The sequence below is a fragment of the Pogona vitticeps genome, chromosome 1 (genome assembly GCF_051106095.1).
Source record: "Pogona vitticeps strain Pit_001003342236 chromosome 1, PviZW2.1, whole genome shotgun sequence".
Classification (NCBI taxonomy): domain Eukaryota; kingdom Metazoa; phylum Chordata; class Lepidosauria; order Squamata; family Agamidae; genus Pogona; species Pogona vitticeps.
Window position 1 is genome coordinate 298714177 of NC_135783.1, and position 24153 is coordinate 298738329.

Sequence of the window (24153 nt, forward strand, 5' to 3'; positions counted from 1 at the left end):
AAAAGAGTGGGAAAAGCCGTAATGGGATATAATCTCAAAAATGATAGAATGATGTCAATACGTATCCAAGGCAGACCTTTCAACATCACAATAATCCAAGTTTATGCACCAACCTCCATTGCTGAGGAGACTGAAATTGAACAATTTTATGAAGATTTACAACACCTTCTAGAACTGACACCGTAGAAGGATGTTCTTCTCATTCTGGGGGACTGGAATGCTAAGGTAGGGAGTCAAGAGATAAAAGGAACAACAGGGAAGTTTGGCCTTGGAGTTCAAAATGAAGCAGGGCAAAGGCTAATAGAGTTTTGTCAAGAGAACAAGCTGGTCATCACAAACACCCTTTTCCAACAACACAAGAGGCGACTCTACACATGAAAATCACCAGATGGGCAACATCGAAATCAGATTGACTATATTCTCTGCAGCCAAAGATGGAGAAGCTCTATACAGTCAGCAAAAACAAGACCTGGAGCTGATTGTGGCTCTGATCATCAGCTTCTCATAGCAAAATTCAAGCTTAAACTGAAGAGAGTAGGAAAAACTACTGGGCCACTCAGGTATAATCTAAACCAAATCCCTTACGAATACACAGTAGAAGTGAAGAACAGATTTAAGGAACTAGATTTAGTGGACAGAGTGCCTGAAGAACGTTGGATAGAGGCTCGTAACATTGTCCAGGAGGCAGCAACAAAAACCATCCCAAAGAAAAGGAAATGCAAGAAAGCAAAGTGGCTGTCCAACGAGGCCTTACAAATAGCAGAGAAGAGAAGGGAAACAAAATGCAGGGGAGATAGGGAAAGTTACAGAAAATTGAATGCAGACTTCCAAAGAATAGCAAGGAGAGACAAGAGGGCCTTCTTAAATGAACAATGCAAAGAAATAGAGGAAAATAACAGAAAAGGAAAAACCAGAGATCTGTTCAGGAAAATTGGAGATATTAGAGGAAAATTTTGTGCAAAGATGGACATGATAAAAGACAAAAATGGAAGGGACCTCACAGAAGCAGAAGACATCAAGAAGAGGTGGCAAGAATACAGAGAGGAATTATATCAGAAAGTTTTGGATATCCCGGACAACCCAGACAATATAGTTGCTGACCTAGAGCCAGACATCCTGGAGAGTGAGGTCAAGTGGGCCTTAGAAAGCCTGGCTAACAACAAGGCCAGTGGAGGTGATGGCATTCCAGTTGAACTATTTAAAATCTTAAAGGATGATGCTGTTAAGGTGCTACATTCAATATGCCAACAAGTTTGGAAAACTCAACAGTGGCCAGAGGACTGGAAAAGATCAGTCTACATCAAATACCAAAGAAGGGCAGTGCCAAAGAATGCTCCAACTACCGGAAAATTGCACTCATCTCACACGCCAGCAAGGTTATGCTCAAAATCATACAAGGTAGGCTTCAGCAGTATGTGGACCGAGAACTCCCAGAAGTACAAGCGGGATTCCAAAGGGGCAGAGGAACTCGAGACCAAATTGCCAACATGCGCTGGATTATGGAGAAAGTCAGAGAGTTCCAGAAAAACATCTACTTCTGCTTCATTGACTATGCAAAAGCCTTTGACTGTGTGGACCACAGCAAACTATGGCAAGTCCTAAAAGAAATGGGCGTGCCTGACCACCTTATCCATCTCCTGAGAAACCTATATGTGGGACAGGAAGCAACAGTTAGAACTGGATATGGAACAACGGATTGGTTCAAAATTGGGAAAGGAGTACGACAAGGCTGTATATTGTCACCCTGCTTATTTAACTTATATGCAGAATACATCATGCGGAAGGCTGGACTGGAGGAATCCCAAACTGGAATTAAGATTGCAGGAAGAAATATCAACAACCTCCGATATGCAGATGATACCACTCTGATGGCGGAAAGTGAGGAGGAACTAAAGAACCTTGTAATGAGGGTGAAAGACGAGAGTGCAAAAAACGGTCTGAAACTCAACATCAAAAAAACTAAGATCATGGCCACTGGTCCCATCACCTCCTGGGAAATAGAAGGGGAAGATATGGAGGCAGTGACAGATTTTACTTTCTTGGGCTCCATGATCACTGCAGATGGAGACAGCAGCCCCGAAATTAAAAGACGCCTGCTTCTTGGGAGGAAAGCAATGACAAACCTTGACAGCATCTTAAAAAGCAGAGACATCACCTTGCCAACAAAAGTCCGAATAGTCAAAGCTATGGTTTTTCCTGTAGTGTTGTATGGAAGTGAGAGCTGGACCATAAAGAAAGCTGACCGCCAAAGAATTGATGCCTTTGAATTGTGGTGCTGGTGGAGACTCTTGGGAGTTCCCTGGACTGCAAAGAGAACAAACCTATCAATTCTAAAGGAAATTAACCCCGAGTGCTCATTGGAAGGACAGATCCTGAAGTTGAGGCTCCAGTACTTTGGCCATCTCATGAGAAGAGAAGACTCCTTGGAAAAGACTTTGATGTTGGGAAAGTGTGAAGGCAAGAGGAGAAGGGGAGGACCGAGGATGAGATGGTTGGACAGTGTCATCGAAGCAACCAACATGAATTTGACACAACTCCGGGAGGCGGTGGAAGATAGGAGGGCCTGGCGTGCTCTGGTCCATGGGGTCACGAAGAGTCGGACACGACTAAACGACTGAACAAACAAAAAAGCATCAAAAGAGGAATATTTCAAGGGGACTCTGTCACCCTTGCTGTTTAACCTCTTACTAATCCCCATGTCAATAATTTTAAAAGAAACTAGATTGGGCTACCATATTTCAGAACAAGCAGGAAAAATCAATCATGCATAGATGACCTAAAACTATGTGCAAAAAGTTCCACTGAGATAGAATTACTGCTCCATATCATATTTCAACAAGGGGTGCCATATCTATGAAGTTATCTGGAGTCAAATAATAAAGCAAAACAAGTGGATAACTGGTTGGACTGCTGGTTATTTTAAGTAAATTAGCTAGACATAAAAATGCAATAATGAGCCAAGGAAGAGACTATGTTAAAAGTTAAAGAGATAATGTAAACTCACTCTCTCTGTGTGTATGAAGATATGAGTTTACGAACAAGAAATTTCTTATTATTGTAACACAATACGTAGGTATTGTTCTGTTATGCTATTTTCAATGGATTGAAATAAAGATTTAAGAAAAAAGAGTGCTAAATATTTGTGCTAAACACAGCACAAATATTTAGTGAAGGTATTCAAATGAAATTTGGAACTGACAAATTTGCAGTTCTATACAACATGGCAAGATCCAAAAACTAGATGGAATAGAGTTTAAAAATGATATTATAAAATCACTATCAAGTGATGAAAATTATAAATACCTAGAAGCAGATGACACCCTGCACACAAAAGTTTAAAACAGACAGAGAAGGAATATATCAAAAGACTGCGGAAAATCTTAAAATCAAAATTAAATGGTGAAAATGCAATCAAAGCCATAAACATATGGGCAGTTCCTGTAAGGTGTGTACAGGATGCTCGGTATTGACATTATACGGACATGCACTATTCAGTTTTACAGTTCTAGCCTAATAGCAATCCACAGAAATGTTAATGCACAACACAGCTGTTATATCCAGCAAAGGCAGAACTAAACATACAGCATTCTCAATCACTTGATAGATGAGTTTTAAAGACATACTTCAATATGTGAAATACAGTTTTAAGTACAGTAGGACCCCCATATCCAAGCTCAGATAATGAGTTCCAAGTTCCCACCAGAGGCTGAAAAACACAGATTATAGCGAACACTATACAGTCTCTGTCTCCATCTAGTGGCTAGTTCTGGTAACTGCATATTGAGAAATATATACTTCTAGGATTTTTCTTTTAATATGTTTTCACTATTTTCAGACCGTGGATAAGTGAATTGGTACTGAGCCTACTGATAAGGGGCTCCTACTCAATAAGGAAATAAAATTTATCTATCTGTTGTTTTTTATCCCTTTTCTGTTCAATTAGAGACAGCTTCTTCCATCATAACCAGAGCCTAGGCCAATGTCTATTTATTTATTTGTTTGTTTGTTTGTTTGTTTTTAGTTCTCTACTAGCATTAGCTTCATGATCTACACTTAGCACAAGCTGTTAGTGAACTTGGTTGTGACTGGGAGGCTTACTGAATCGGAATTGGTGACGCCTGAGTGTCTTAGTAGTACTGTAGGAAAAAAAAGTTGTTTTCAAAGCATACTTCTACACTGAGCAAAATTGCTATGTAAGAGCTGCTTAGCTGAAGAAAAGTTGCCATTTCGTATTTTGTTTTGTGGGGGAAACAGCTTGCTACAGTGAACTAGAGCACAGACATGTTACTTGTTGGGCCGTCACTCCGAGAATTCCCCAGCTAGCTTGACCATGCTAGTTGGGATGTTTTAGGAGCCCTGGTCCAAAAAAGGAATTTTTCCAAGCTCTGCAGTGAATGTGATTTAGCAAAATCATTTGCAGAGACTGCAAAGGTTGCTTTCTAAAAGCTGCTATCAATGTTTCTGATTTGGCATTTTTTTTAAAAAAAAATGTCAGATCAGACACATTAAGAAAAGCTATAGGGGAATTATGGGAGATGGCCATAGCTTGCCTGTGAAAAGCATGTGGTTCCAGGCTGAAGAGAGGTCAAGTCCAAGTGCATCTAATTAAAGTCTTCTCTTTGAAAGTTTATTGCTACGGCTACTCTGCTTGTGAATGTTGTAGATCAGTGGTCCCCAACCTTGGGCCTCCAGATGTTCTTGGACTGCAACTCCCAGAAGCCTTCACCAACACCTCTGCTGGCCAGGATTTCTGGGAGTTGAAGTCCAGGAACATCTGGAGGCCCAAGGTTGAGGACCACTGTTGTAGATAATACTGCACCATATGAACCAGAGGTCTGGTACTGTAAAAAGCCACTCCCTAAATTCCTGAAAGATTAACTGTATAACAAAGTGTATGACAAAAATAAAACAAGAAACATTATGATTCCTTAAAGACTAACAGATTTATATCAATTTGTTTTTGAAGATTATTACAGATTGTAATCCAAAAAATTATAATAATAATAATAAGATTCACACTGAAATAAACCTGTTCGTCTTTCAGGTGCTGTAAGTTTTATGTTTTTTATTTTTGTTATACATACATAAATAGACTTTGCACACCTACCTCATTGATAACTGCTGTATCACAAAGCTGTGTGGTTTGATTCTTCTTCTGTTTGGAACTATCTGAAACACCAGGGACCAGTATTCATCTTGACTCACTTTAGGAGTCCATTCTCCCCTAGTGGGGTTGAAGTCATGCAGTTCTGTTTATGATCAAGCTCTTCCATGTCCTCTGATTTTGTATGATTTGTGAAGCACTGAGGAAGACTTCCTCCCAAACAAAAAAACATCCCAGTCAAACAATGCTATTGATACACCATTTCAGAGAGCAATCCCAGCCTCACATCAAAGGGTAGTTTAGGATGGCTGCTCCGTGACTAGGGCAACATACTGTATTCAATTTAGAGTCTCCCTGGCCGCACATGGAAAATTCTGAGGGCACAGACACCCCACTGACACTTTGCTTACCTGTGTGGTGACTGATTCAGAGCATTCTGGAGGCATGTCAGAGCTGCTTTGGACTCACCATGTCCAACCTCCCCATGTTTTGCTTGACTGGTTTGTGGAACTCTGTTCCAATTTATATCTCCAAGGTTCCAAATTACTGGCCAGTACAGTGACCTCTAAAGGTCCCCCTGCTTCACTTGGTGTACAGTTGAGTTTGGATTCTGCTGTTATTGTTCTACCTGTGTTGCTACTTTACTGCCATTTACAGATCATCATTGATTTTGTTCGGTTTTTAAATTTGGTGGTTGAGTTTTCCTTTTTTTATGCTGCCTTGAGATTTTTTACCCAAATAGCCAGCTTACATGTCTTTTACTGCAAAGCAGGATTACAGTTGCCATTTTGATGACTCTAAAAGGCAATTTCATGGATGATCGGTCTATCAATGGCTACTAATCATAATGGCTATGCATCACCACCTGTATTGTTTTTTCTTTTGTTTCTAAATAAATAAAATGAGCAACATTCTTCTTGGATAGATCTCTTAACTACACTGCCTAAATCTTAAAGTATCTGAATGCTATCTGAAATTCACATGATTAAATTCCCTCCCACTGGAAGTATAAGGGATTTTAATCAATCAATCAATCCTTTTCAAAATGTGCTCCTACTTCCTATCCTGACAGCAGGGCTTAGGAAGTGGTGCCAAACCCACCCACTCAACCCAAAACACAGGCAGACAACTCCATCTAACAGCTCTTTGTTCTACATTATGTTCTTTGGTGCCATGGTAAGCAGCATCTGGGATGAGGCATTCACCCAGTGGGAGAGAAAAGGTGGGGTGCCCCTACCAAAAGGGCACCCATTAAACAGCGTTCCGTGTCTAAATCACACTGGCCATGTGACCACGGAAAGATTGTCTTCGGACAAACGCTGGCTCTATGGTTTGAAGAGCGGGATGAGCGCCGCCCCCTAGAGTCGGACACGACTGGACAAAAATTGTCAAGGGGAACCTTTACCCGTTTGACACCTATTGGCTGATTCAGCAAGAACACCTTTCTAAATCAATCAAGAGCTGAAATTAATTAATTAATTTAATCAGTTAATTAACTACGTGTTGCAACTCTAGTGAGAGGTGATGCTGGTGTATTTAAACCTCATGAACTTCGTATTTAAAAAAAAATATACCCAAGGAGAATTTGAAATCATTCTTGGCATCTCAAGTAGATTTATCTAGACAATATAGTTGCTACTGAGAAATGAATAATAAATACATAAGCAATTTTATACTTTAGGAAAGAAATTCTCAGATGGCTACCTGTCCATAATATTTGACATATTTCTGATGGCACACTTGCAAGGGGGGTGAGGCTTTCACCAGGCAAATATACTGTGCTGATTCAAGTACAATGCAAGTAATTTGTTACACTCACGGTAAAATAAGAAGTTAAAATGGATCAATTGCACAAAAGCTGTACATTACTTTAAAGTGTCACCACAGCACTAATGAGAACACTCATCTTAACTGGAACTGTAACACACAGCACTACAGCAAAAGACAAGGACACTTCTAAAAGCTACATCCAAACATTCTACAGCAAAGATATACCCTTCTTTTGTAGGCAAATTATATTGAAAAGACAAGTTCTACAATATATCTCTAAGGCAAGCAACAGACACAAAGACTGTTTCAAATCGTCATTCATTTATCAGTACTTACAATAACATCTTTGTTTCTGTAGCACTTTTTAGCTTGATCTCATCTGTATGTCAGTCATTAGAGCAGACCTTTAAATTGGAACTCAGTCAAGTATTTCTAATGATATTCAGTACAGGAGTATTAAAGGAGTTTCTGTCCTGAAATGTAGAAACTTTTAATAAAAAAGAAGAAAAAAGCAGAAAGTTCTCTAATCTTGGTATTACTGAGTATGATTGTTCTTTACTTTGGCCTGAAATCACACTCAAATTTTAAGGAATTATTTCCAAAGGAGATAACCATGTCAGTCTGCTTCAGGGGGAGAGTTTTGTGGCACCTTATACATAACTATTATGGCACAATTGTTTATGCACTACAGTTCACTCTAGCAGATGCATTAAAGTTTACCCCAGGATGTAAATATATAAAACCCTATGGGTGGTGCATGCCTCTCCCTCCCCCCCCCCCCATGTCTGTGTGTGTAAACTGATAAGAAGAAATGAAATGCAAAATGTACAGAAAGTGGAAATTACCTTATTCACTGTGGCCTTTTACAAAAGTTCTACAAACACTTTGGAATTTGCCAAAATGAATAAAGTATTTTTTAGTCATATTTACACATGTTGATTAACTTATCTGATTCCAGGATATTTGTGTTTTCAGGAGCAACTGCTTTGTGAATTGCACTCCATAACCGCCTGCTGGTATTTTGCGTACTCAATGCTTACCCGCCCCATCCCTCACCAATTTACTGTGTTTCTGCCTTTAATAATAGCTTAGTACTGTAACTGTCTGGGGACGTGGTGGCACTGTCGGCTAAACCGCAGAAGCCTGTGCTGCAGGGTCAGAAGACCAGCAGTCGTAAGATCGAATCCACGTGACGGAGTGAGCACCCGTCGCTTGTCCCAGCTCCCGCCAACCTAGCAGTTCGAAAGCATGCAAACGCAAGTAGATAAATAGGGACCACCTCGGTGGGAAGGAAACAGCGTTCCGTGTCTAAGTCGCACTGGCCATGTGACCACGGAAGATTGTCTTTGGACAAAATGCTGGCTCTATGGCTTGGAAACGGGGATGAGCACCGCCCCCTAGAGTCGAACACGACTGGACAAAAATTGTCAAGGGGAACCTTTACCTTTACCTTACTGTAACTAGAATGGCTTGGTGAGTCTCCACCTAGTATTGAGCTAAAAGATGAACAAAACTCTTACCCATTTTACATCAAAAGCATAGGACGAAGGTCACTTTTTTTAAAAAAAGGTGAAAATACTATCCTAGCAACCAAGCCGTTGTGTAACACCAAGAATAAAATGAGATTGACAGCTCCATCTTCCTTGCACCCTAAAAGCAGCAGCCAATCTTATTATCACTGCTCCAGGTCTTAGCTGGAACAAGGATGAATGCACTGGCAACAGAAGACGTGAGTCCAGTAAGCAGATCTTAGGAAAAAAGGATAAATGATGGACAGCAGGCTCTCCTTTAAAAAAAAAACACCCCATCCACCACCACCACCACCACCACCACTTTTTTGTCATGAAAAGGACTTTCCTTCCTCATAATATAGGCAGGTCCTGACAAGAACAGACTAGGTACAGGTGTACTCCTGTGCCTATGATATTAACCTAAACCCAGTATCATACTTGTGCTGGGATTGTTAGGACTATCATTCCCCCCCCCCCCATATCCCACCAAGAGAAAGGGAAGATGGCTTCCCTCCTGATTCTGTTGGCATCTTCCACCAGCTTCCGCAGATGCTGTGGGTAGCTGCCACAAGCAGATATACCTTGCTGGATCTTGCCTATGGTCTGCACAGGGCACAGGATTGAATTTATTTATTTATTTATTTATTTATTTATTTATTTATTTATTTATTTAGTTAGTTAGTTAGTTAGTTAGTTAGTTAGTTAGTTAGTTAGTTAGTTAGTTAGTTAGTTAGTTAGTTATTGAATATGTACCCCGCTCATTTAGTTAACTGACTACTCTGGGCGGCTTAGCCAATTAGGAAGCCAAAATAATAGATTCAAGAAGTGCACATTTGGAAGGCTACAAGCAGCACTATTGTGAGAAAATATGTAAAGCATGCGAAGAAATTTCACATGAACAGTTTCATCTTAGTGTTAAAGGCGATTTCAAAGGCTTGACCCACCCTAACAACAATTGAATATTGAAATAATTAATGTTGTCTTTTCTGACAAATTTAATATTATTTAGCACTGTGTATTAAAGAGTAAGTGGCACAGCAGTGTATTTGCAAGAGGTACCGTACTTTGTTACACAGGAGTGGTTATATGTAGGAGAATATTTGAGGAGTCACTGTTAAAACCTTTCTATGAGGCTTCTATACACACATGTGAACTGGAAATGGCTACAGAAAGACACAATGCATCACTCTACAGTTCCCGTAAGTTTGGGAATACATAACAGAGCCATGAATGACACAAGGTAAGCTGCATTTAAATCCTCTTTATTTGAATTGGGATTAAGTCTATATTACCCATGTATTCACAGAGATTAATATGTATTAATCTGCTCCAGTGTCTGAGAAGCAGAACTGCAAGTTAATGTGACATAATATTAAGTTTTATTATATCAATGTCGGAGTTGATTCCCACTATACTTATTAACTAAATATTACTAAAATTTTCTGTCAATTATTGTGGCACTACTGAATTTTTTTTAAACAAATGATATCAAATAAATAAATAATAAATAAATAGGTGTTGTCACTGGCAATCTGATTCTGAGCCTGTTTGCTTCAGAAGTAAGCACTGAGCTTAGTAAATGTCTTAATTCATTTCTATACAGGTGGGGGTCACCACATGACACCAAAAACAATCTGAGAGTATACATTTCCATGGACTGTAGCCTACTTTATCCAACACATTGAGGTCAGTGGACTGCAGTCCACCAAAGCCAATGTTAAATGCAATGTTCTAGTTTTCAGGGCTCTGTTATTTTTACCTAGCTAATGTGTTTGAGCATGCTTAACCAATTATAAAAATATTTAAAATCTTGGCCACTGTCCCCTAGGAAGTTGAGCAATGAAAGCCTTGTTGAAATGAAAAGCAACATACAAAAGTCCTTCTATGGACATGTACACCTCATGTCTATTGCTTTCACCTCCACCCCTTACTTTCTGTTATTTGTAATCTATACAGAAGGTTCCCAACAGGGACTGATGACACAACAGTAACACTTTTAAAAGATATATGCTTCAAAACAAGATTATCTACTGAAAATCCTCTGTGCAACAAAGCTGCTGATTGTCTCCAAGGGTGCTGCTTACGGCAAAGAGTGTCCTCACAACTAAATAAGAATCTGGATAGATTTGGTTGAAATCTCATATGAATTGACAGCTTGGGTTAGGGGTGTGGCCCAAACTGAGACCCCACAGGGTTGTTTCCCCTTCAGAACAAAAGTACCAAGTTCCAGTGCACTTTTTAAAGGGGGAAGAGTTTGGAGCCTAACAGTCACCTAAAAGTCCATGACTCAGCAAATACTTTAACTGCAGAAGGCACCAAACCTAAATTCTTGATGTCTTCAAAGAAGAAACTCTCTGGTGCACTTGTGGACAAAACTTGCCCGAGATTTTGGACTCCATTGTACTAGATCGAAGGTGTGGACTCTGTAAGCCTTTTGGTGTAGCTGGACCCCAACTCCTACCAGCCCCAGACTGCACAGTAAATGGTAATGGGTGATGAAAGTTGTGTTCTAGGAACGTCTGGAGAGCCACAGGGTCTCTCCACCCTGCCCTACATTGCAGCAGGTTTCATGGTACGGCTCAGTATGAACCAATATAAAATATGTGCCATACTCTATTTTCACAATAGCACATGAATACAAAGAAACAATGGAAAACAAACCAAAACAAAAATGTGTGTTAAATTTTATGTTTGACTTTTTAAAAAAAAACCATTTGACAAACAAACAATGAGCAAGCCAATAATATTTTGCCAGATGGGAAAAGAAAACAAAAATAAGTAAGAGAAGGAAGTTTTATTTTTAGCATGGAGAACAGCATTGTAAACAACGAAGACTTTTATAAACTATATACAGCAATTGCAATTTCACAAATTTTCCTTTAAAAAACTTGGGTGAATAAATATTTACAAAGAATTACACAGGAGGTGCCTTGTAAGTAGTTTCTATCTGAACACAAAACACAAATTAGTACAGTTTGCAGATCTTCAATAAGGATGTGGGTTTTTTTCTTCCTGATGGGACCTAACTGGAGTCTGTAGATTTCCAAGTGAAGCTGATTAAAGTAAAGTCTGAATGTTCTCCCATTGACCCCTGCTAGGGGAGGGTTACTGACATTGATTTGATTCAGGATTGATTTTAATGGGGCGTCTAGCTTCTCAGATCTGATTAATTATGAAATGAAGATTTGACTTACTGAATTTGAACTCCTCTGGTCCTTCTTCTGGACTGGATTCAATCAACCATCCCTGAGAGAGCAACTGGGTGTGCTCAATTTATAGCACCACTACAATTCACCTTTAATGCACTTTCATGAGACTCTACTCTCCTAGACTCTCAGTGTGAACGCACAGTGATTGCGCAGCAGCAGAGCTGAGATGATTTCTCTCAAAATGTCAGAAGAAGTTTCATTTTCAGTAAATGATTCTGTACAGTCGTTAAATTATTGCTCAAAACCAGTTTACATATCAGATTAAGTACTTAATATGCATAATCAACAGGGATTATTTGTAGCTCACTTAGGCTTACTTCCAAATAAATATGCACAGAATCACATTGCATGGGACAATTCCAAGGCATTGTTGTCCACACACACAATGGACTTTGTGACACCATCTGGTGAGGCACATATACTTGGACAAGCTATATCAGAATAACTTTTCTGAGTAACAATTCTGGATTCATTGGAATCTGACTTCTCGTTCATTACTTATTCTCAGCGAACCTATTAGTATATGCTATTCCAATGCAGCTTTTCCACATGCAAGGACTCACAGGATCATTGTTACGCTTCTGGCGCAGAGTAAATGAAGTCATCACATAAGCACCAATTGTCATTTTGTCATATGTTCGTCCTGAGAAATTAACAGAGAATAACCACGTCCTGTGTATAAATCCCACTGTAGAAACTCTGTTACGTATAGAAAATGAAAATTAATCTTTTTGATGCCCCCAAACATTCCCAAATATTACCTCAAATACTTTTCACTGTTTTAGAAATACAGATTTATCTTCTACTGTATTCTCCCAATTCCTTAGTTCTGAATTGCTTACAATTGTTACTATTTTTGAAAGCACTTGTTAGTATGATAAATAGCTACTCAAGAACAATAGCTACTAGAACACAACTTTGCAGAAAATACAAAAATTTTCTATTAAAATCACCTAGTTTTAGTGCCATTATTGTTGAGAAATGGTAACACCTTAACTTAATCTATGACATGGGGTAGACTGCACTTAAAAGTCCTAGTTACAATTATTGTCTAGAATCCAGCATTTCCTTTTCAACAGACTTTGTTCAATGTTTCTGCTTATAATTAAACAACCACACATGAAACATTAGCAGACATTCAGAAAAACAAGCCAGAACAACTTTTAACTTACCACATCCACTTTGAAAAAATAAAAACACCCAGCATGTGTACGAATGCCATCTTTAAGGTAAAAGAGAGCAGAGTTTATGTTTATTTTAATAACTCTCAAAAGTTGCCCTAAAAGAAAAGTCTTTAACATTAAACGCTTTTGAAAAAGTCACCTCTTCACAAAAACATCTTTTACATTTTTAAGTAAAATGCATTTTAAACAAAAATACTGTGCAACATCAGCACTACTTTTCTTAAATATTGAAATAAATAAAATAACTCATTCTGTTTTTTGTTGAGATTTCTTCTACTATTAATCAGTTCCAGTTTGCCCTGCATTTATATATACAAATATACACACAAACTCACATAACTTTTAAAGGAAGAGGAGTTTTGTTACTGCTGTTCCTCCTGCTTTTTTTAAAGTAACATTTATCTTTGTATTGCACAAGCTTAGGGAAACCCCAAGACTTCTCTGAGCAAGTGCCAGCAGGCGTTCCATAGTCCAGGCTCCTGTGTGGGGTGAGACACAGGTGTGAAAGGATCGGGCAATGGGAGGAAGATCAGAGCATCCTGGCTAATCTTACGTGGCTTCTTCCATAGTTTTCTTGAAGAATTCTGAATCCAAGTGAGCACAGGATATTTATCTACAGAAGGAATAGTAAAAAAAAAAGGAAACACTAAAAATGCAACTCATTATCACTGTCGTCATCACCATTATCATCAAATCATTATCACTGTCGTCATCACCATTATCATCATAAGTTTTTTTCCCACCACAGCAGGAAGAAATATTTGTAAAAGCAGCATTGGCTCATGGTTCAAACCAAAAGGGCACATCAAACCCATTATTTCAGGGTGACACACCTCCTTTTCTGGGACTATGGGTTGCTTATGTCAGAAAAAGGGGGCATCTACCAGTAGGCATGAATTCCCATTCTTATCTCTTTCACAGAAACAAAGCTCAGGAAATGTTTGCCTATAATTGGTTTTGAGTTGTTACTCCATCTCAGAATCTTGAAATGGCAGAATATGCCTTCAGGTATAAGCATATGTCCCTCATCACTGAGGATCTGCAGATTAAGAGAACCTCTCCAGTTAAGGGAACATGTCTTCCAGATAGGAAACTGTGGCTTTCTGGTGAGTGTGAAAGGCAACTTATCACTATTTGCGTACTGACAACTGTCCATCATCCTCATTTTATTTGGTTTTTCTTTTTGAGCCTCTTGCTGCTATTGCTTCCAAACAGACAAAAGTGATAGTGGTGGTGGTGACTTTTAATAATCAGTTTTTTGCATAAAATACATTAAAACAATATTTAGAAACAGATTTAAAACATTTTTAAAAAGCAAGTTTTTAAAATCAAAAGTCAGCCCGAATAATATAGTCTCAATGGACCAACTAGAAGCTCAAGAAGGATAGAGCCAGCCTGCCATCCCTCAGAACTAGAGAGAGCTTACCCAAACACAGAACACTCCTAATGCTGCGAAGATAAGTAAAAATGCAACATCTGCCCAACTATTTAAAAAGGTAGAGGCCCCTGCATTCTATTGCATCTCATTAGCCTGATAGAAACATAAAATAAAGTATATGCTTCTATACTACAAAGAATTGTAATATTTAGTTCAGGATAAGGTGATTTTCAACTAAGCAGTTCCATGTAACAACAAACCTAAGAACTCTAAGCCATATATGGCAACGACTGCTCTCTGATTTAATGTTAGTACCAAATGAAATACTTGCAGTTTATTCTTTACCTAAACCATCTGCTGCAGGATTGTGTTGGCAAACCAGCACCTCAGCCAGTGAGCTGCAAAAAATAGCCACAACAACCTATCACCAATGTACATGACCGCCATCATCTTTTGGGCACAGACACATACTGTATCGACACCCAAAAGTTATGGTATTTCCAGAAGGGACACATTAAATCCTGAAACTTAGAAATATAAGCAAGGTTGCTCATACTAAGCTCTTGCCAAATTCCAGTATTTTTTAGCAAGTTAATAGATATATTGAGCATTGAATAAAGCAAATCCATATGAAAAATGTAAAACTATAGATTGTGAATAAATTTAATTTTCATCTTTTATAACTACAAGTCCTTTAATAAGTCAATTGTTTGAGCAAAAATGTATGGGTATAAGAAGAAAAGAATGAATAGGCAATGAGATGTAAAGGTGAGACTCTGCAAAGCCTCTGGGATTCTGGCCACACTATCTCACCACCACTCCCACACATATTTTTCTTTTAAAGGACCCATTAGTATGAAATATAATTCTGAGTTTATTAATTAATATGGAAACGGTCCTGAAGATCACTGGAGAGAAACATGCATTCACATGGGCCATGGATGTTTGGGTCCTTTGGACTTTGGGCACATTTTCACCTACCATTTAGTATTAAGCATACCTAATTATGTGCTGAATTGAGACCTTTGTCTATGTGTTTTCAGATCTATCTGTTCAACTGTGAAGATTCTAAAACTTTCTTAAATGACAGCTAATATGCTTGAGATTCTAAAACACTAATTGTCAGACACCATATTTAATACCAAATTGTAAGAATGATATAAAGATGGTAAACATCTAAATTACAAATCTTGGCCTAGATGAAAGATAAGTACTTTCTTAGGTCTGAATGTTTTTCCCCTCAAAAATGTTGAGCAACCTCAATTTATAAGCTGCTTTACAAAATGCCTCAAAACCTTTATTAAGTCTCTTTCCTTCAGGATATGATATCACTTGGCAAGACAGTATTGAAAGGCAATTATTTTAATTATGAGAAGGAAATTATTCCAAAGTGAAATTTTGATATGCTCATAAACCATAACAAACAGGCAAAAGTAGATCATGGTTTATCCTACAGGTTTGCTGTAACCCCTAATTCACCTATGATCAGAACACACAGAAGGTAGATGGTACAAAATTCTCAAAGAAATATACCTTCAGACTTTGGATCGCAAATTTCGTTTTTGTCCCTGTCACTCAGGATGATGAAAAGAAAGGAATTTGCCAGATTAAAATGCGACAGCAAGTACAAAAGCCATTTATCACAGATGGTGTCCCTTGCACAGGCTGTGCTTATCAACTATCTGATCAGCTGCAGGCACTAGCAGGGATCTATGGAACCACAATCTGAGATAGAAAAATGGCGTATTTTGAGCAACTACTAACAATGAGAAAAAGAGAAGTGTGAACTGAAAGAACATAGAATGTGCACACCAGACAGAAACTATAGAGTGTCTCATTTTAAATAGTTTCAGGATTTAGGGACTTCAGACAGAATAGTTAAAACAAAATGCTTTCAGCCATTAGGTGCTCATCATATTAAGCTGGAGAATATTATGAGAGAATTACGATATTCAGATCAACACTCATATACAATTCATGTTTGTGGTGTTATCAGAAAGCACTTCTCTGTTAACACAGTGCCTCTGGGAGAAGACAACAGGTCCCCTTGCAGTGGAGGGCAGGAGGAAAAAATGGTTCGGCAGAGCTGGATGTGGCATCTTCTCTTGGGCAGATGCACTAAATAAAGGGGGTTTGAGAACGTCGGGGAAAACATGGTTTTACTCAGCATTCAGTGGGAGAGCCTATAAACACAGGGATGAATTAGTTATAAGAATAATATGCAATCCCTTGCATATTAAAAGTTCTCTGATCACAATCTCACACATTTTGGAACTGGTCATCAAGCATTAAACATCAGCTTAGTTTGCATTTGGAGTGCTCAAGATATAATGCTTCAGAAATCAGTGGCTACTGTCAGCAGAAGGTAATAGTTCCAGTGGTGATAGATGCTGAAAAATTCTAGAATGGAAGCTATTGGATAGTACCAGTAGTGGAGGATGACACTGGTGGAGATTGTTCACATTCAGTGGCAGTGAAACTCAAGCTAACATTGTAAATACTGTTCAGAAGGTTGCAATGGTAAACTACTTCTGAATATTTTCTCCTTGAAAACCCTATGACGATTCATCCGGAATGAAATGAGAGATAGTGGTGGAAGATAACACTCCCAGGCCAGAAGGCATTCTACAAGCTGCTAGGGAAGACCAAAGGCCAAGGACAAAAAGTGCTGTTGCTACAGAGCAACTGGATTACAGCTGAAAAAGTAAGAGAATACTGATGTTCACAAAGAGAAAAGTGAAAAGTATGAATCAAGGTGAGCTTGAAATTGATAGAAAGAAAGAAAGAAAGAAAGAAAGAAAGAAAGAAAGAAAGAAAGAAAGAAAGAAAGAAAGAAAGAAAGAAAGAAAGAAAGAAAGAAAGAAAGAAAGAAAGAAAAAGAAAGAAAGAAAGAAAGAAAGAAAGAAAGAAAGAAAGAAAGAAAGAAAGAAAGAAAGAAAGAAAGAAATGGAACGTTAAACATTACAAGCTTGATGTGAGCAAACTGAAGTGAACCGCAAGAGGTTATTTTTAGTAAGACAAATACTAAATGTTTTACTCTGGAAATGGCAGACTCAGAAGTGTGGATCTAACTGTGAGGTAAAATATGTCACAAGTACTCAGGGCCTATAATGCAAAGTCTGACTAAAAATATCAATCAGACATAGAAAAGCAATCAATATAACCATTATTCAAGTCTATGGTTACCAGGAGTAGATGGGATACCAGTAAAATTATTTCAAGCTACAAAGAGTAAGGGCTTGACTGTATAGCTTGGCTGGCTGGTGCAAGCTAAATAGCAGCACTAGGAAACCCACCATATCTTCTGGTGCAATCCTACCCTCACACATACCAAAATTAGAAGCCTTTGACAAGTGATGGAAAGGTGTGCTTGGAGGAGGACCAAGAGGAGGACCAGTTCATTCAGCAAAGACATCATTTGATCGCAATCTTTAAGACTGAACCAGCCCATCTCCACAATGAACCAAACAGCAGGTAAAATGCCGATGCAGCCTCCCTCTGAATCTATAAAAATCCCAACAAGAATATGCTAAAAAAATATGTAAAACAAAACAATGACCCACAAACTGGATGTGTTAAATATACATTCCAATCCCTTGAAATCAGGAACTGCAAAGTGTACATTAACTATAGGACTGGCACCTTAACCTCCCATGCAAGAAAAGTAATGCTTAAGGTTTTGTTCACCATATACAAAGCAAAAACTTCACAATGTTGGAGTGTAATTTGGAAAATTTGGGATCATCTTGCAAATATATGTTAGCAACTGGAGCATAACAACAACAACAAAAATTCCAAAGAAAAATCGGTCTGGGCTGGTTTTTTGGCTGTAGCAAAGTTTTTGACAGTACAGATCTTGAAAAGCTACAAAGTATTCTGTAATAAATAAATATACCGGAGCACAAGCAGGCACCAGTAGGACAAAATATGAAGTAGAATAAATGAATTTAAGTATGTTGTATTCTGGGAGTTTTAGTCAAAAACAGTAACTTTTCATACTTGGCTGTTATCCTAGGAAGCACTCCAGAATAATGATAATCAATAGCAAATATGAGTTGAACTATTAGTTCAGATGCAGGAGCAATACACAAAACAATATAACTAGATGATGTTCACAAGGACATAGGAAGCTGGCATGTATACCTTCAGTGCTGACAACACAGAATGGCAATGACTGTGCTGAGAATCCCTCAGAAATCTTTTTTGCCCCTACCCAAAGATACCATGGCATGCAAAGAATGAACACTTCCAGTGACTCAAGGCCCTTGCAGTTCTGTAGGCATTAAGTTAACGTATCATTGATCATTTTATAATGGGAGTGCAGGTGCTAACATGATCTGGTAGAAAAATACTTTTCAAAATTCATCAGTATAACTAAGGAGAATATGCACTCACACAGATATACATACTGTACACAGATCATGTCTTCCTAGAATATTTTTCAAGATTGTATCAGCATTAATATCAAATTCCTAACCAACCTCATTCTCTGAGTGGTTCAAAACTAAAGATATTCCAGAATGTGGAAGAAAATTTTTTAGCCGGATTAGGGTTAATTCTTAATATTAAACCAATTTATTCTGAAGGTAATAATCATACTGTCATAATTTAGCTGAAATGGGAAATCATGGTTATTTAGAAATGATTGATGGAACATGGCCAGCATGCAAGGTTTTATGAAGCAATGTGGGACAAGCTCAGAGCACAGAGTTTCCCCAAAGTATGAAACGAATTCATTTTGGAACATACCTTTTCACTCTTGCTGTTCAACTCCATGCTGCTAGAATACCAAATGAGACTGAGTTTCCATCTTCTCTGCTGCCCTTTGAAGATTAGTGAGTATTGCTTTGGTATCTTTCAAGGAGAGGTATCAAAAATAAGACTAAGTGGGTTTTGTTTTGTTTTTTAAAAAAAAACTTTAAAAGTAAAGTAAAAGAAATGTGAGGTATTTTTTCCCATTTCATTTCTTTCATGATTGACATCATTTGTTTCCTCTTTGCAGAATCTGTGACTTTAATGGTTGTATTCCATACATGTGCTTGGAAATTATTTTCCACAGCGTAGAAGGCGAAGTAAAGCAAGACTGAGGCAGTGCCTGGTAAAAAGATGCCAAGTTGGGAGAGATGAGAGATTCTTGAAGGAATACAAATGTGTCCACTGGAAGGAGTCCGGACATGATCTTTCTTGATTTTCCAAACTTTTAAAGATGAAGATGGAAATACTACAAAGTGGGAAGTCACAAAATCCAGTGTGCAAACTTTTCACAGTTCCAGACTCACACTGCCAAGGGTTCGGTGTTCCTTATCATTGAACGATCAACACCATAGCTGTTTCTCTTTTAAATTATCAAGCAAATTGTCACTGCTTTTTTCTTCTAATAATTATATAGAGAGAATATATAAATAAATACTTTAAAATACTATTTGAGGTGGATTTTTTGTGTCCAACTCTTTTTTAATCTGGAGGATATATATTAAAATTTGGAAATTTTGCTCTCTTCTATCTATTATTTGTTTGTTTGTTTGTTTATTGATATCTACATTTCAGGCTTGCAAAGAGAAAGAAAGGAGGGGAAATAATGAAAATAAGATAACCAAATCCTTTTTTTTTAAAAAAAGAAGTTTTCTACAATTTTAGACTTGTGCTTTAAGTGTACACACCCATAGGTGATCATGGGTCTAATAAAAATGCAATAGCAACGGTAAGAATAAAAATAGCCAAAAGGGCAGGAAATAGCTCATAGAGTTTGTATGAGATTAGTTATTTTAGCAGCTGCCCTTTTTCTTTGCAGAGGGGGAGGTGCTGCTCTGGTTTGAGACAGGCTCTTCTGAATCATCCTCATCAAAGCCATGAAAAGTTGAGGTGTCGCTTTCAGATGTGGAACCGAACAAGTCCTCCGTAGTGTGTGCTGTCGCCGCTTCTTCCTTCCTGCTTTCTCTTCCCAAATGAGCTGACATGTATGATGAATATATCAGCACATGGGTTAAGTAACAGGCACCATAAATATTGTTATAACAATCATTATTACCATTGTTAAACAGTTTAGGCTAAATAGATCTCCCAGCCATATATGTATACACAAGCAATAAATATCTGAAATGGCTCAGGTCAATAACACAAATCAGTGAAATAGCAAAAAGAGCAATAAAGGAAGTATAAACTGAATTGTATTTGCAAGGGTTAAAAAAATTACACCATGAGAGATGCCCATAAGCTAAGGCAGCAAAAGGGTTAATACTCTTTTCCTCTGTTTAAAACACACAGAAAAAAAGGTCTTGAACAGTTTTTAAGGATTTCCTACTGTGTATTATCCTTTAAGAGTACAAGGTAACAATGGCTGGCCTTCATTTTGGCACCAACTGTCCCAAATTTATCATTTGAGCATAATAACTCATATCATTTGGAAGCTTGTTGTGTCTTTTTTAAAAACACACCATCCTGATCTCTTCCTTCACCAGATCTCCTAATGGATGTGGTTCCTTTGCAAAACAAAGTGCAAACCATTTACAGTACTAACAAATCAAAATGTACACATTATTTTACATCTTTACAAAGTGTTCATATATAAATGTGCCTACAATAAATGTTTCAGCTAGTTGAAGAAAAACATAAAAAACAGTTTAATGCAATAAATAACTGGTTACACAGGTTTCATAATATGCCATATTCCTGGATCCATCCCCTTGAAGAATAAAATGTTAAATCCCAGCTCCCCTGTTTGTTCTCCAACAGTTCTACTAGCATAGTTTCACAGAACTGAAGGAAAAAATCATGAAAAAAAATGCTGATATAAAGATGTGATGGAATCAAACCACAACTCTAACAATATATATAATATAACAATAATATATAACAATAAAAATCTTAGAACTGTAGAGCTGGAATAGACACTATGGTCCAGCCCCTGTCAGAGACGCAATGAGCACAATAATGCATAACTGAAAGATATTACTGGGTGCATATAAGGAACAATACAACACTGATATAGTTCCTTCTGGCACAGGAAAAAAATTCTTTGAGCAAAATGTGTAACATTTAAATTATAATTAAGAATGTTGTACAGTTGCACCCAAAATATTGTCTAATAGATAACTTGCTCTGGTAAACAATTTGAATTAATAAAGCAAAAGAACAAATATTGTATGCATTGGAACACAGCTATTATTTTTCTTTCTGTGACAGATCATGAGGAAAAAGCAGATATACAGGTATACTGTGCTAGTACAGTATACTAGTCTATGGAATGAAGCCCAACTGTAAAATCAGATTTCTGTAGTATACAGTATTCTGAAGCTGGTTCACATACATGAAAGATAAAAAAAAATTTAAAAAGCTTGTATCAAAAATTCAAAACTATTGGACAAAATAAATAGGTTAGAAGTACTGCCTGTTGCTAAAAGAAGTCAACAGCTAAGAAGGACTGTGACCAATATTAGCTGTCTTTCTGTAACAATTTCAAGAGGGGCAGCTGTGTCAATCTGCTTGTGGTGATTAAGAACCTTTCTTTAAAGACTAACAAGTCTGTCATGGGACATGCTTTTGCAGACTAGAATCTAACCCACAAGACACATGTAGAGTTATCCTTTGTTGGCAGACATACATCACACAGATATAGAGGAGAGAAGGACTGTAAACTGTGTGCCACCTATCATCCAAGTGGCAGAAATCTCAACAGCTCATTAGCAACCACATATGTAGTGACAATTTCTAAACACAAAAACTCTCATTTAACATAGATCTTGGTTACAAACAGGAACAGATCTATTTTTATATAAGACCCCCTGTTTTTGGTCACACATTTCTGTATTAGCCCATTATTTTTAAAATATGCATTCGGAGTTATATGCTAGGAATGAACAGCCATTCCCAGTCATAAAAAACAAAGCAATCAATCCATATTCTGTATGCATGGTTAAAACGAACCATTCATGTTCATTGCTCTCAGAAAATTACAATATAGAATCACCTACCAGAGCGCCCACAGTCTGAACACGAAACAAGTTCTTCTGGCCGCCCACTTTTTTTGTTCATGTTAGATCCTCCAAGGCAGAAGTCACAGTAGTTGTTGGAAATAATGGCTCCATCTGGTCCTTTCTGGGCTGCAGATAACAAATATACTTGAATCAAGAGACATGCAATTCGTGTACCTTTTATTCCTTCCTCTTTAGCTGGACACAAACACTGTGCCCAGCTTTAAAAAGGCTCCCCCGCATAATAGGAATAAAGGCAGTTGACACTTGCCAGATATTGTATTTAATATGATCTGTAACTCCTTTGCTCACAACCTTCAAACAATACATGGATTGGATCCAAACTAAGTTGACTTTGGGGCCCATCAACATCATGGTAATCGTCACAATCACCTTTGAAGTCCCCATTTCCCTGGTCTTCACTCTCTTCCTTTCTCCTCGCTGCCACCATTCCCTCATTGGCTCCTGTGTCAAAGTTCCGCAGTGATGGGCAGGTGAGGTCAGGGTTGTTCACTACAGTAACCTACTTGTTCTATTTGTTTCAATGCAATCTAGGCTGAATTCACTCTTTTTTTTCTCTTTCAACCAGAAATCAAGAGAATTAATGAATTCCAAGGGCACTTAAATATCCTTTAAGGAAGGACAACCAGGGGAACTAAGCAATATTTTACTTTTTTTACATGTCATCCAAAATCATTTGATCATGCCTGACAATCCCAACTGCTTTACAAAACCCTTTTAAAAATAGTTTTTAGCATCATAATTCCTAAAACTGTTTAAACTTCTGTTGCTGTTGTTGTATCTTGTCCCTTTAAACTGACTTATAACAACCCTAACAGGGCTCTCAAGTTAAGTGTGCTATTCAAGGAATGGTTTTGCCAGTCCCAGTCCCCCTACCCCATGAGCTTCCATCAAAACCACATCTTCCGAGTCCTGGTCCATTACTCAATCCAATACAGTGGGGTCTTGACTTGAGAACTTAATCCGTATTGGAAGGCGGTTCTCAAGTCAAAAAGTCTGTAGGTCAAGTCTCCATTGACCTACAGTGCATTGAAAACCGATTAATCCCGTAACAGGCCGTTTTTGTTCCATTTTGGTTTTTTTCTGGTCTGTAAGTCAATTCTCAGGCTGCAAGTCAAACCTAAATTTTGCGGCCTGAGAAGTCTGTAACTCAAAAAGTCTGTAAGTCAAGCCGTCTGTAAGTCAAGGGTCCACTGTACACCACACTGGTCCTTTGAAACTTCCCTGCAACTTAATTCCTGGGCTGCAGTCCTGATCCTAACAAGGAAACTACTGTAAAACCACCTTCTTATGCTCATATTTAAAGAGGGTCCAGGATTGTCAGTTCTAATAAAGTTCCTGTTGTCACATCCACTAACAACTATTTGCACATTGTATTCTCAAAGGCTTTCACGGCCAGGATCTGATGGTTGTTGGGGGGTTTTCAGGTTCTTTGATCCTGTTCTGAAGGTTGTTCTTCCTGACTTTTCGCCAGTCTCTTTGGCCGGCATCTTCAGAGGACTGGAGTAGGAACTCTGTCCATGTCCTGTTGCTGTTTGTTGGATAGTTGAGTATTTATAGCTGTGGGAACAGCTTTTGTCTTTTTTTCAGGAGATAGGGTGATCAGCGTGTTTTTGTTGTGATAAGGGGGGGGAGAGATTATCTGTCACTGTGATAATCTCCAGAGTCTGGTGAATGGTCAGGAAGAACAACCTTCAGAACACAGCCAAAGAACCCGAAAAACCCACAACAACCATATTTGCACATTATTTATGAATAATTACCATAGAGGTATATGGTTGTTCTACGAGGCTGTTTAACAGCCTTGGGTCTACAGACTATAATTCTATCCCAGACAGCACAGCTAGTGTTGAAGGTCTCTGGGAGTTTTAGTCCAAGAACATTTGGGGACCCAAGATTGGGAACCATTGTTTTACAAAAACAAAAATCCTTAGCATGCTGGGATCTCAACTACCATGAAGAATTACATGCACATGGGTCCTTTCTCATGAACGCCAAATATATGA

General features: G+C 38.1%; 1 protein-coding gene across 7 annotated transcripts in view; it reads right to left on the reverse strand.

The window, feature by feature from the left end:
* The window catches only part of DPF3 (double PHD fingers 3), a 233396-nt gene that overhangs the window by 23015 nt on the left and 186228 nt on the right, over positions 1-24153 (reverse strand). For 2 of the 7 annotated variants that reach the window (XR_013543815.1, XR_013543814.1), the window contains exons 8-10: positions 22127-22255; positions 18906-20106; positions 11165-13391 (exon numbers count right to left, since the gene is read on the reverse strand). Coding sequence is in view for 5 of the 7 variants with exons in the window: in XM_078390886.1 (XP_078247012.1) it covers positions 13198-13391; positions 22127-22255 (323 nt within the window). In the remaining 2 variants the exon portion in view is untranslated. Of the gene's footprint in view, positions 1-11164; positions 13392-18905; positions 20107-22126; positions 22256-24153 lie in introns of those variants that run through there. The other 5 variants (XM_078390886.1, XM_078390865.1, XM_020788476.3 and 2 more) reach the window with 3 other exon arrangements.